Genomic DNA, 14,997 nt, shown 5'->3' on the forward strand with positions numbered 1-14,997 from the left:
GTGGGTATAGGTGGGTATAGTACTCTATAAATAAGAGGCTACGATAGGGACCGAGAGGAGGAATTGGTTTTGGTCTCCCGATAAAATTAAGCATCCCGTGTTCGCCCCGAACACACAACTTAATTTTATCAATAATAATTCATTCCACTAGAGAACTATTATTGAACTACCGCACCAATCGTAAATTACATTTTGGGCTCCTTCTTATTATGAGTGTGTTAGTCTCCCTGTGTTTAAGATGTCGAATGCCCACTAATTAAGTAAGTTACTGATAACTCACTTAATTAATATCTAGCTCCAAGAGTAGTACCACTCAACTTCATCATCATGTCGGACTAAGTCCACCTGCAGGGTTTAACATGACAATTCTTATGAGCTCCTCTTGGGGACATTCTCAACCTAGATCACTAGGACACAGTTTCTTTCTATAATCAACAACATACACTATAAGTGATATCATTTCCCAACTTATCAGGCTTATTGATTTATCGAACTAAATCTCACCCATTGATAAATTAAAGAAATAAATATCAAATATATGTGCTTGTTATTATATTAGGATTAAGAGCACACACTTCCATAATAACTGAGGTCTTTGTTCCTTTATAAAGTCAGTATAAAAGAAACGACCTCAAATGGTCCTACTCAATACACTCTGAGTGTACTAGTGTAATTATATAGTCAAAATAAACTAATACCTAATTACACTACGACTTTCCAATGGTTTGTTCCTTTCCATTTTGGTTGTGAGCTACTGTTTATAATTTACAAGGTACTGATAACATCATCTTCTGCATGTGACACCACATACTATGTTATCTACAATATAAATTAAATGAACAACTACAAACAAATGTAGACAATTTGACCAAATGTGATTCTTTATTCATAATGAATGTTTACAAAGCTTAGGCTTTCAGTATACACTCCAACATTGGAATCCCTAAACCTTTAGGAAACCCAAATTTAGAAGTTTTGAGGTTCAAAAATTCAATATTGAAACAAACCTCAACCTAAACTTTAATTTAGTCTTCCTTAACCAATCCATCCTTGTTTTCAACATGAAAACACCCTTTTTATGTATACACATGTATTTTGAGGGGTTAGGAATGGTTACCTAGACTAAAATAGGTTCAAAATGCTGAAAATAAGCTTACCCAGCCAAAATCAGCATCTTCGATCGATTGGAGTTGGGTTCCAATCGATTGAACCCTGCTGAATCGATCCACTGATCAATTCAGTCTTCTTGGATCGATCGGCTGATCGATCCAGCGAGCTTCTGCTCGCGAGAAATGCCTTCTCAATCGAGGCACTCCAATCGATCCACTGATCGATTGAAGGCCTGAAATTGCTGAAATTCAATTTCAGCCAATTTCAGAAACCTCTAGAAAATTCTACAAAATTTCAAAAATCGTGAAAATTTGTGTAGACATTATTTAGGGTATACTTTATCATGGAAAAATAGTTTTCTATGAAAATAATTCATATTTTTAAAGATTGACACAAACTTGAAAACTTGCATAAACTTTTGTGTTTTCTTCAAGTTTGTGTCTAACTATTCAATGGTGATTACTATCAAAAGATAGCCTTCACCAAGGTTTTCCAAAATCATTTTAAAAACCTTTTTAAAACCAATATCCCATCATGTTCCTTGGGCTTAATGCACATGACTTGTACATTAGCTTTCCCAATGATGGGAAAACACATAACTATGTGTTTTGATGAACTCAAAACTCAAAAGAATGCACTAAATCAACATCTTGAGTTTTGTTCATCATCCTAACATCTCACTTGTATCTAATGTGCACTAAACCACATACAAGTCACCTTATGAGTCTTTGTGAGATGTAAAATTTGGTTTTGCCCTAATCTAGGGATCATGCATATCTATCTAGGCATTTTTGAATACTAAACATCCATCAAGGATGTGTAGGTGCAGCGGAGACCGGCAAGAGGGGGGTGAATTGCTGAAAACAAAAATAAAAATACCCTCCTCGGATTTCAACTTAGAAATAAATGCAGTAATAAAATAATATCAACTAAATTCAAAGAAACAGAAAAAGAAATAGAAATAGAAGAGACTCAGGGATTTAACCTGGTTACAACCAAGGAGGTTGTTAATCCAGGACAGTAGAAAAAGCGCAGTAAGAAAAATCTCCTTCTCTGAAGGCGGAGAAGCCTTTTACACTTTGGAAGCTCACTAGTTGCTTATGAATTGCTTACAGATTGAATGCTTGAGTTGTTATTCAATTCCTAGCTCCAGGGGCCTTTATATAGGCCCTGGAAATCTTATCCCGAGAGTCCAAGGCGCCTCCAACAGGGTTCAAGGCGCCTCCAACTCGATCTGCGGATAAAACTTTATCCGCAGCGCAAACGGTCAAACTGGCCTGCTCAAGGCGCCTTAAACAATCCATTCAAGGCGCCTTCAATGTGTTTAAGGTGCCTTCAATGTGTTTAAGACGCCTTCAAGGTATCTTCCAGCCTCTTTTGACTCATTTTCTTCTTCACTTTGTCTTCCGAAGCTCCGTTTGTTTGGGTGATTTCGGCCAACCGAAATAGGGCTCACCCGAACCCAATTTCCGGCCTTTCTCGAGTAGCCTTCCGTCCCGGCTTAACGTCCCTCGAACGACGCGCATGCTCTTCACGCCCACCGGAGTACTCTTCCGCAGCTCTCTCGTCCTTCGGACGCACCGAGCCCGTCGGCTCCCTTCCCGTGTCGTCATTCTCGCTAGCTGCGTCTTCCGCTCGACTTCCTGTGTTCCTAAGCTCCTGCACACTCAGACACAGGGATCAAACACAGCAGGACCTAACCAACTTGGTTGATCACATCAAAACTACCACGGGGTCCAACAATCTCCCTCTTTTTGATGTGCATCAACCCAAGTTCAAGTTAGGGTTAAAATAGACATAAAAAGTAATTTTAAAGAAAAATTACTAAACTAACAAGTTAAGTATAATTTTTGCAATTAGTAAAATTGCAACAAAAAATAGAAAAAGAAATTTAAATTTTAAATTTTTTCTAACTCCCCCTAAACTTGTACTTTTCTCTCCCCCTTTGATCACAGCAAAAATAGGGTTAATAAAAACAGACATAATTATCCAACAATATGTTAGGTAAAATAAATGGTTCAGAAATATTCCAAGTAAGAATGAAATTTTGAAAAAAATTCTAGGTAAAAATGAATTTTTGAAACAATTGTTAAGTTAAAATAAATTTTTCAAAAAAAAAAAATTCTAATTAAAAAAAAAAAATCCTAAGTAAATGTTCAAATATTTCCAAAAAAAATTTCTAAGTCAAGTGAATTTTTCAGAAGAAAATTTCTAACCCAAAAAAAATTAAGTTAGAATATTTTTTTTAAAAAAAAAATTCTAAGGAATTTTTGTTTATTTTAACGAATATTTGATAAACTTTCAAAGCATTATTTAATTCTTGTTTAATGCTTTTTCAGAAAGTTAATTAAACATTTTCTTTCAATATTTTAGCTTCCAGGTCGTGGCGAGGCACTAGGCCTTCTTGGTTATTGGAGCAACAACCACTTCCTTAGACAAAGCTTCCATAAAGAATTTCAATGTTTAATTTTCTCACTGTAAGCTTTTAATTTTTGAGAAATTAATTAAGCACAGATTTTGGAACTCAATAGAGGTTCCTTCCTACAGAATTATTTAAAAATCTAGGGGGTATATAGTTTCTTAGTATTTTCCTAAGTTGACCTTGATGCTTCCTTATATACCAATTTAATTTACCATAAATTCTTAATTTTGAATTTGGAAATTCATTTAAGGATGCATCAGATTTCAATTTTTCAATTTCTAATTTCTAATTTTTATTTTCTGATTTTAGATGATCATACATTTCTAACGGGCATGCTCTTGCTAGGTTCAACTTTAGTTCAGCATTCTCTTTTTCTAATTGATCTAACTCTTTAGAAAGAGACTTGATAAATTTAAAAGATTGAGTTGGGGTTAGATTGCGTACCTTACTTACCTGGTCTGGTGACGCTCCCCCTTCACTACTGCTTTCTTCTTCTGATGTTCCTCCCCCTTCATCGATGCTCATCTCTGAGCTTGAGTCTTCTTCCGGTTGATGGTTCGCCAATAGCGCTAACCCTGAGAATTTTTCGATGTCCGACTCAGAGGTTGACGAATCTGACCAAGTAGCCTTCAGATTCTTGTACTTGGAGGGTTCTGGTTTCTTGTATTTTGACTTTTCCTTTTCTTTGTCCTTTCTCTTCAATTTTGGGCAGTCCTCCTTGATGTGCCCTTCTTCGTTGCAGTTGTAGCAACGAACTGCCCTCTTCTTTCGATGATGCCTCTGCGATTTAAATTTATTAGAACTGAAAAACTTATTGAAGTGTCTTACCAGTAGTGCCGCTTCGGATTCGTCGACTGAGGCTTCGGAGTCAGAATTGTTCATCTTTGCCTTTAAGGCAATGTTCTGACTTGTCTTCTCTGCTTCGTTGGGTTCTGAAACTCGAGATTCGTGAAATTCAAAAGTCAAAAATAATTGTTCTAACGTACTTACCTCGAGGTCCTTAGAGATGTAGTACGCATCTACAAAGGAGGCCCACTCTGGAGTTCTCAGGAAGGCATTGAGCGCGTATCAGATAGAATCCCGGTTGGTTACCTCTTCTCCAAGGTTCGTTAGTTGCGTTATCAGCTCCTTGATTCTGGCTTGGAGTTGCGCTACCTTCTCGCCTTGGTTCATCCGGAGGTTCGTTAACTGGTTCCGGAGGATGTCGCGCTTCACTAGCTTCGCTTCGGAAGTACCTTCGTGAAGCTCTAGGAATTTCTCCCAAAGATCTTTCGCTGAGTCGCAGCTTCCGATCCGATTTACCTCCTGCGGTGGCAGCACATGGAGCAGGTGGAACTCTGCCTTTCAATTGGCGACGAAATCGTCTTGCTCATTTTTGATCCATGTGTTTTCTTCTTTGTCTTTCGGCGCTGCAAAACCATATTTCATTGTAATAAGAATATCAAAATCTGTTTTAAAAAATACCTCCATTTTGCGCTTCCATGTGGCGAAGTCTTCGTCGAACTTCGGGGGATGGATGTTCGCTCCGGCCATCGTCTTGATCGTAGTGCTTCAGTGTAGCGGAGACCGGCAAGAGGGGGGTGAATTGCTGAAAACAAAAATAAAAATACCCTCCTCGGATTTCAACTCAGAAATAAATGCAGTAATAAAATAATAGCAACTAAATTCAAAGAAACAGAAAAAGAAATAGAAATAGAAATAGAAAAGACTCAGGGATTTAACCTGGTTACAACCAAGGAGGTTGTTAATCCAGGACAGTAGAAAAAAACGCAGTAAGAAAAATCTCCTTCTCTGAAGGCGGAGAAGCCTTTTACACTTTGGAAGCTCACTAGTTGCTTAGGAATTGCTTACAGATTGAATGCTTGAGTTGTTATTTAATTCCTAGCTCCAGGGGCCTTTATATAGGCCCTGAAAATCTTATCCTGAGAGTCCAAGGCGCCTCCAACAGGGTTCAAGGCGCCTCCAACTCGATCTGCGGATAAAACTTTATCCGCAGCGCAAACGGTCAAACTGGCCTGCTCAAGGCGCCTTAAACAATCCATTCAAGGCGCCTTCAATGTGTTTAAGGCTCCTTCAATGTGTTTAAGGCGCCTTCAAGGTTCTTGCTACAGTAATTTCTGCTACAGTAACTTCCAGCCTCTTTTGACTCATTTTCTTCTTCACTTTGTCTTCCGAAGCTCCGTTTGTTTGGGTGATTTCGGCCAACCGAAATAGGGCTCACCCGAACCCAATTTCCGGCCTTCCTCGAGCAGCCTTCCGTCCCAGCTTAACGTCTCTCGAACGCCGCGCATGCTCTTCACGCCCACCGGAGTACTCTTCCGCAGCTCTCTCGTCCTTCGGACGCACCGAGCCCGTCGGCTCCCTTCCCGTGCCGTCCTTTTCGCTAGCTGCGTCTTCCGCTCGACTTCCTGTGTTCCTAAGTTCCTGTACACTTAGACACAGGGATCAAACACAGCAGGACCTAACCAACTTGGTTGATCACATCAAAACTACCACGGGGTCCAACAGGATGTTACTTGTTAATTAATGTCATTAGTCCTTAATAAACAAGGAATTCAAATGATGCATGATGATGTTATGACATGTTGGAGTGTATACTAAAAGCCTAGCTTTTGGTATAAACATTTATCTAGAAATAAGAATCACATTGGTCAAATGTCTACATTTATGATAAATGTAGTTGTTCAATTAATTTATATTGTAGATGACATGGTGTGTGGTGTCACACACAGAAGATCATGTTATCAGTACCTTATAAATTATAAACAGTAGCTCACGACCATGATGGAAAGGAACAAACCATTGGAAGGTCATAGTGTAATTAGGTATTAGTTTATCTTGACTATATAATTACACTAGTACACTCAGAGTGTATTGAGTAGGACCATTTGAAGTCGTTTCTTTTATACTGACTTTATAAAGAAACAAAGACCTCGGTTATTATGGAAGTGTGTGCTCTTAATCCTAATGTAATAACAAGCACATATATTTGATATTTATTTCTTTAATTTATCAATGGGTGAGATTTAGTTCGTTGAATCAATAAACCCGATAAGTTGGGAAATGGTATCACTTATAGTGTGTGTTGTTGATTATAGAAGGAAACTGTGTCCTAGAGATACTAGGTTGATAATGTCCCCAAGAGGAGCTCATAAGGATTGTCATGTTAAACCCTGCAGGTGGACTTAGTCCGACATGACGATAAGATTGAGTGGTACTACTCTTGGACTTAGACATTAATTAAATGAGTTGTCAGTAACTCACTTAATTAGTGGACATTCGATATCTTAAACATAGGGAGACTAACACACTCATAATAAGAAGGAGCCCAAAAATGTAATTTGGGATTGGTGCGGTAGTTCAATGATAGTTCTCTAGTGGAATGAATTATCATTGATAAAATTAAGTTGTGTGTTCGGGGCGAACACGGGATGCTTAATTTTATCGGGAGACCAAAACCAATTCCTCCTCTCGGTCCCTATCGTAGCCTCTTATTTATAGAGTTCTATACCCACCTATACCCACCTTCTATACCCACTAATAGGGGCCGGCCAAGCTAGCTTGGGAACCAAGCTAAGGCCGGCCTAGGTATATAATGGGCCGGCCTAGCTTGAACCCAAGCTAGTGGGGCCGGCCAAATTAAATTAAAAAGGGATTTTAATTTTAGTTTTTATTATGTGGAAGAAATAATTTTTTAAAGAGAATTAAAATTAAAATATCTCTCTTGTAAAAGATCTACAAAAGATTAAAGAAAGAGATTAGATCTCTTTCCTTATTTGTAGATTGATGAGTTATTTTATTTTCTCTTTAAAAATTATCCACATGTTGATAAAATTAAAATTATAGAAATTTCCTTTATCAACCATGAAGAGTTTTTTAAAGAGAAATTTTATTTTTAAAATTTCCGGAAACAAATTAGGAAGTTTTAATTTGTTGATTAAAACTTGTCTAATTTATTTCCTCTAGAAGTGGCCGGCCATTAGAGATTAAATTGGGAAATTTTATTTATTTTTTCTCAATTAAATCATGTCAAGGAAATTAAGGAAATTTTATTGTAATTAAATTTCCTAATTTGCCTAGGCCAAGGAATATAAAAGAAGGGGTGAGGGTGCCTTCATGGGTGAACCATTATTATTATTCTCCCTCTTTTTTCCTTGGTATGGTGGCCGGCCCTTCTCTTTCTCTCCTCTCCTCTTGATGGCCGAAACCTATCTTCTTGGTGGAGCTTTTGTTGGTGGCCGGATCAAGGAAGGAGAAGAAGGAGAGAAAGCAAGTCTCGTCTCTAGCATCCCTTGGAGCACTGGTGGTGGCCGAAATTCTTCATGCTTGAAGAAAGTTATTTTGGCCGGCCATCTTCTTCTTTTCTTCCTCTTTGTGGTGGCCGAAACTTATATCTTGCTTGGAGCTTTTGTGGTGGCCGGATACTACTTGGAGAAGAAGAAGAAGAAGGAGAGGAAGCTAGCATCTCTTGGAGCTTGGTTGGTGTTTTGATTTTCTTCCTTGGTGAAGCTTCCTTGTTGTGGCCGAACCTAGCTAGGAGGAGAAGAAGGTGGTTGGTGGTTTCTCATCTTGGTAGATCGTTGCCCACACAACGTCCGAGGTTAGAAGAGGAATACGGTAGAAGATCAAGAGGTCTTTCTAGAAGGTATAACTAGTAGTTTTTCCTTTTCCGCATCATACTAGTTATTTATGGAAATAATACCAAATACAAGAGGCTTACGATTCTAGAATTTCGAATATGGTTTTTCGAAGTTGTGTTCTTTTGTTTCTTTCTTTTCCTTGTGATTTGATTATTCTCTTTGGTTAACCTAAAGTTATTTTAGGAAATTAAATATTAGCTTTCTATTAAAGGTTTTGTCTAGTCGGTGGTGGTTGCTCCCATATCTAAGAAGGCCATGTGTCTCGCCACGTCAGTACTGGGAACCTTTTATGAAAATTAATATTTAATGGAATTAATAACTTAAGGAGACTTGGGTCGAACGTGTTAAGTTCCGCAGGCGATCCAAAATTTAATTTAAAAGAACACATGGTAGCTAGGAAAAGGTTCAGACCTTTGTACAAAATTTTTTGTACAGTGGAACCTCTAGGCTTTCCGAGTAGCAACCAACATGACATACATCAAAAAGAAATAATTTTCAAAAGAAAATTTCTTATAACTATATGAAGTATGGATGACATTACATGGTATTTTTGTGTTTTTCATAATAAGACATGAGTGCAAACACAAATAAATAAATATGATGTCATGACATTTGATGGGCAAACAAAGCATGGCAAGTTAGCATAGATAAAATACCTAGATTACCTACCTAAGTATTCTTAACCCCATAACTAATTTTAAATCTAACCTAGATTGCCCAAAGTGCTTCAAGACAATGCCAAAGTCTAAATTGACATTTCTAATTCTCTTGATTAATTTATGCCAATTAAAATTAATCATATTCCTCAAGTGTTGGCATATTTCACTTTTCCACAAGAGTAGCACTTTAAATTAAGGCCCGGATTGCCTTTAATCTCTTAAGAACATACTAAACTCCCAACTTGGTAGTTCTTATGATTTTCCTAAATTGTGCCAATTAAGATTAAAATCACTATTTCCAAAATTTGGCACATTTTACTCTTCCAAGGAGTAAATGATATATCTATTTCATTTTCAAAGGTTAATAATAACCTTGAAAATGCTCCTTGAGTGTCAACTTCAACATGATTAGGTTAACTACCCTTTCACTTAGAGTTGACACTCTCTAACCCATCTATGGGGTAGAGAAGATGCTCCTAGGAACCCAAAATTTATTGGTGCTCCTTGGATGCTCTAGGTACTCACTAAGGATAACCTCCCTAGATACCTTCCTAATGACCTTGTTTGGCTTGTTAGAAGCCTTTGTCACATTTTCTAGGTCAACCCTAGGAATTGCTTCCCTTGTGACCTTCTTTATGACTTTCTTGGACTTCTTAGAAGTCTTAGTCACATTTGTTGCAAAAATACTCTTAGGGATGACCTCCCTAGTATTCTTTACTTGACCACTAGACCTAGGGTTTGTTCCATAACTATATGGAACTCTATGATAAGTAGGTACATCCTTTTTGGTTTTAAGTTTGTATCCCAAACCTCTATGACCCTTGGATGGCCCTTGTTGTCCTAAACCTAAATTTTGACTCTTGGACCCTTGTGCCATAATTGTTATTTTTCGAAGAGTCATCTCTAATTTGTCAAGTCTTGACCTCAAGACTTGATTTTCCTTCCATAATTCTTCACCCTTAGGTTTTTCACTAAAACCTTGATTTTTCTTCTTCTTAGGCAAATACCTAGAATTCTTAGGGTTCTTGCCTAAATTCCTATCTACCCTTCTAGGCCTAGGTTGAGAGGTTTAGCATGATAAGCTACATGATTTTCCTTAATCTTATCATGCCTTCTATTTTCATGGTAAATAGCATTAAAATGATATAGATTAGAACTATCATGCTTTTTACCATTATTAAAGGGGGTAGGTTCAATGAACGATACCTTCCTTTTTACCTTGGAGGCTCCCCCTTGAATTGTGCTTCCTCCTTGAGCCTTGACCACCTTTTTCCCCTTAAGGCATTGGCTTCGGTAATGCCCCTTTTGATTGCAAGAGAAGCACACAATGTGCTCCTTGCTCTTCTTTGTTCTGGGAGTGGTCTCCTTAGGCTTCTCCTTGCCCTTTTGTGCCACTTGGCCCTTCTTCTTGACCAATTTAAGGCATTTGCTCTTGTAATGCCCATGTTCCCTACATTCAAAGCATATGATATGATTTTTATTATTAAATGAACTATTTATAGCTTCTTGTGTAGGGGTGGCTTCTTCTCCTTTGGATCCGGATGCGGAGGCTTCCTCTTGATCCGATGATGATTCTCCTCCAATAGATATGCCTTGATTTGTGGAGGTGGAAGCTTCTTCATCCTCTTCTCTTCTTGACCCGGATGTGGAGACTTCTCCTTCTACTTGATCCGGTGTCACCAAAAGTTGCTCCCCCTCAATCCTAGAGGTGGAGATTTCTTCATCTTCATCTTGTACATGGAATAAGGAGTATGCTCCCTCCTTGCCCTCTTTATTGCATCCCTTTGAAGATGAAGCTTTTTCTTGGACTTCTTCTTCGGAAGTTGAGCATCTCTCAACTTCGGAGTCCTCCTCTTGGTCTTGATCCAATGAGCCACCCTCTTTGGATTCCTCTTGATTCGGTACAATGGAGGGGATCTCATGGATTGATGCCAATATACTCCAAAGCTCCTTAGCATCCTTGAACTCTCTAATTTTTTCAAGAATGTGGCTAGGCAATAGATTGACCAAAAGCTTGGTCACTTTATCATTGGCCTCACATCTTTGGATTTGCTCTTGGCTTCAATTACTTTTCTTGAGGACTTTTCCCTTTGAAGTTCTTAGAGCCTCGAAGCCTTCCATTAGAGCAAACCATTGCTCTATCTCCACCATTAAGAAGTTTTCAATCCTTGATTTCCAAAGATCGAAACTAGTAGATGTGTACGGTGGAGCCACCCTTGTGTCAAATCCAAGTCCATCTTGGAATTGCATCTTGAAGTTGAGCTTCTTGAATTCTTTGACTTTGATGAATTTGCTCCAACTTCTTCACCCTCTAGCTTTGCTTGTTTTCTTTGCCCCTTCCGGCGATGATTCCGGTGAAGAGCGGCCTTGCTCTGATACCACTTGTTGGGACCGAAAGTTAGCTAGAGGGGGGGGGGGGGTGAATAGCTCATCGCGTGCTTCGTGGTTGGCGTTGCTTGTTTCTTCAAAGATGTGTAGCGGAAATGTACAAGAAACAAAATACAACGCTAACAAATAGATTTTACTTGGTATCCACCTCACAAGAGGTGACTAATCCAAGGATCCACACACTCACATACCCTCCACTATGAAACACACTCCTCTACGGTAACTACCGAAGGCGGAGAAGCCTTTACAAACTCTCAATACAAGAAGAAAGGAAAGGATATGAAATACAAGCAAAAGCTTACAATAAACCCTAGCCCTAACTTCTCTTCTTGCTTTTGATCCGCCTCTTGACTTTGAAGAACCTCCAAGAATCTTCAAGAACTGGCGATCTGAAATTGAGAGAGAGCTGTGGAGTAGCTGGTGAAGATCAGGGATGAATCTGTAAGCACTGCTGAAGGAAACGCTTGCCTATAGCTAAATACGACGCCAACGGTCGGATCCCGATCGATTGGATTGCTCCCAATCGATCGGGGAGGCTTTGGATCGATCAACCGATCGATCCAGAGTGCCTCTGTGCTCTCTGGAATAGCCTGGATCGATCGGCTGATCGATCTAGGGCTTATCGCGCACAAACAACAGCTTCCAATCGATCCACTGATCGATTGGGACCTCTGGATCGATCCACGGATCGATCCAAAGGAGTTCTGTTTGTGGGGACTCACCCGATCGATCAGCTGATCGATTAAACATGATCCAATCGATCGGCTGATCGATCCAGATCTGCTGGATCGATCGGCTGATCGATCCAGATCTGTTGGATCGATCGACTGATCGATCCAGATCTGCTGGATCAATCGGCTGATCAATCCAGATCTTGGTTTTTGCCCAAAAGCAAGTCTAAAGCCCCCTAAACCAACATCCAGTCAACCATGACTTGTTGGTACATAAAACCTAGCATCCGGTCACCCTTGACCAGCTAGGACTCTCTCACCAAGTGTCTGGTCAATCTCTTTGACCCACTTGGACTTTTCTCCTCTTGCCAAGTATCCGATCAATCCCTTTGGCCTACTTGAACTTTCACCAGATGTCTGGTCAACCTTGACCCATCTGGATTTCCCTGTGCCTGGCTTCACTCACCAGGACTTCCCTTCTGCCTAGCTTCACTCACTAGGACTTTCACCTGGCTTCACTCACCAGGATTTCCCTTCTGCCTGGCTTCACTCACCAGGACTTTCACCTAGCTTCACTCACTAGGGTTTCTTTCTGCCTGGCTTCACTCACCAGGACTTTCACCTAGCTTCACTCACTAGGATTTTCAGTTAAGTATCCAGTCAACCTTGACCTACTTGACTCTCCTTCATAATCTCCCCACATGAACAATTGCACCTGCAATGTTCATGTGTTGTCTACAAGTATTGTCAAACATCGAAACCAAATCATCAAGACTCGAGCTTGACTCACTTCAAGCTCAGTCAAACAGGTCAACATTGACCTAGGGAATATTGCACCAACATAAATCACCAACCATAGATGCTTGTTGCACATAATAACCATGACTCACACTCATTTCACTTTGAAAGTCCAACCATTTTTTTTTTGGTGTACACACTGACCATTTGATATTCCGTAGGTCAGTTTGTCTTAATCTTAGGTTACTCGACCATATCAATATGGTCGACAACTAACTCATTGTATCGTTGGTGTCGCAATGCTCTATTAAAACGTGTGATAAAATCCATCAATGAGCTCTTATGTGATACATACTTCTTGAAAAATGAATGTGAGCTTTCAGATCGCTGACTGCTTGACATTCCAGCAGAAAAAACATGGTTAAAAAATAATATGACCCACCTTTGTCTTATTTCATATATCAATGTTAACCAATCATTATTCTCCAATCCAGAACAACTGATAACTTCTTCCCATGTCTTATCAAATTCGGCTGGGGATAAGGAGTTAACAATTACATCCTTTATCGTTTGATAGTAGTTGCGAAAAGTCAAGGGGAGTAATTTATCTTGAAATTTATTGAGTATGTGCCACAAACAATACTGATGCACTGTTTGAGGTAAAACTTGGCCAATGGCCTTCGTTAATGCTGAATCTTGATCGGTGATAATCATAGTTGGTGGACCTTTAGACATTGCTTCAATGAACTTTGTAAGCAACCAAACAAACGACTCAGTTTTCTCATCACTTAAAAAGGCACAACCGAATACGATGCTCTAATGATGATGATTAACTCCTATGAAGGGTGCGAAAATCAACCCATATTTGTTGGTGTCATAGGTTGTATCAAATACTACAGCATCACCAAAGATGTTGTATGCCCTCCTTGATACATGATCCGCCCAGAAACACCTAGTGAATCTTCCTGTTGAATCAATCTCATAAGCATAGAAAAAGACGGAATTCTTTTCTTTCTCAGTCGCAAAAAACTCAATTAGTGTTTCAGCGTCAATTCCCTTTTGTTCATCCCTTAACTTTCTCTCAAAGTTTCTAATATCCCGTTCCGTGCAACCTAGAAACTCAAGGCCTTCGGAATCTATCTCCAATAATCGAACTTGTTGGCAAGTTGGGATATTAGCTTCTGCAAACTGCTGCATCAAAACTTTCTTGGCTTCAGAAACATGGTGATGTGAGCAGAGCAAATGCACCTTCGAAGGTGTTGAGAGTGGATGATTATGACTTTCCAAGAATTTAGTGACAATCCAATTTGCCCCGGTCTGTTCTTTAACAAGTGATAGTTTTGCCCTACATCCAGTCCTTACTTCCCCACGTGCTCTTTCCTTTACACTGTCAACTTGAGCAACTTTTTCCCGTTTTTCATCTGTATGTCCTTCTTTAAAGCATACAAATTGTTTCCATCCAACTTCATTTGTTCGCTTATTCTTCTTATTGTTGCCTAATCTTGCACTAAAGCCGGATTCACGTGCATATTGATTATAGAACGCGAAGGCCTCCTCCAATGATGGAAATTCCATCCCAATTTGTGGTTTTTGATCTTCCCCCACTTGGGGATTGTATAGGTGAGGACCCTCAGAGGTGTCTGCCATTGCTAGAGGATGACATATTTAGGACCGATTGTAGGTATGAATTACAATCAATGATGATGACTAATTATGTTAAAATATTAGATTGCGGAAATGGTTATATGATCGAAGATATAAGTACGATAATCTAAAAGGCGAAAATATTTCATCTGAACCCTTACCGTCGTAACCCTATTCCCAAAGTGAAGAGTCAAAATAACTTACAAAAGTCGAAGAATCTAAGGAGGAAACAAGATGTCGCAGTGAGGTTGGGGGGAGCTGCGACGGTCCCGACGATCGAACTTAAGATGGGAGAAGCAGTTTCTATAGATTAGCTGCTACACATTTTCGGAGAAGGCACCGACCGTGAGCTGCTGATTTCTTTAGCATTTAATTCGAATTAGTTTCTAGACATTGTAGCAGCTACCCCCTATATGGAGATGCAACTCGTGTATTGGTTACTGTCGATTCAGATTCTCTTTGTAGCATCTACTACATAATATATACAAGGAAACAATTAGTATGCTTTTCGCCTTTCCCAGATATCTCATAGAAATCAGAGTAATGACATCAACTAGTTGGCAGTACTTGTAACTTGTTACAACCGTAACTGCTACAACAATAAGTTATAAGTTTTTTGTCAGCCGTAACTACTATATCATCACCTTAAGTATATTTACATTTCTCCGGCCCCATCCGTTGCTACATTGGTGTAGCAGCTATAATGTTGTAGCTGCTACAACGTG

The 14,997-nt window shown here is 39.3% G+C and overlaps 1 protein-coding gene across 1 annotated transcript; it reads right to left on the reverse strand.

The window, feature by feature from the left end:
* Window positions 1-13,444: 13,444 nt before the first annotated feature.
* On the reverse strand, window positions 13,445-14,275 carry LOC122048804 (protein FAR1-RELATED SEQUENCE 5-like). Its single transcript, XM_042610328.1, has one exon. The coding sequence runs from the start codon at window positions 14,273-14,275 to the stop codon at window positions 13,445-13,447; it is 831 nt and encodes a 276-aa protein (XP_042466262.1).
* Window positions 14,276-14,997: the final 722 nt, after the last annotated feature.

The sequence above is a fragment of the Zingiber officinale genome, chromosome 2B (genome assembly GCF_018446385.1).
Source record: "Zingiber officinale cultivar Zhangliang chromosome 2B, Zo_v1.1, whole genome shotgun sequence".
Classification (NCBI taxonomy): Eukaryota; Viridiplantae; Streptophyta; class Magnoliopsida; order Zingiberales; family Zingiberaceae; genus Zingiber; species Zingiber officinale.

Excerpts from the sequence above, each read along its gene's own strand:
- LOC122048804 (XM_042610328.1), bottom strand. The coding sequence starts at position 14,275 with ATGGCAGACACCTCTGAGGGTCCTCACCTATACAATCCCCAAGTGGGG.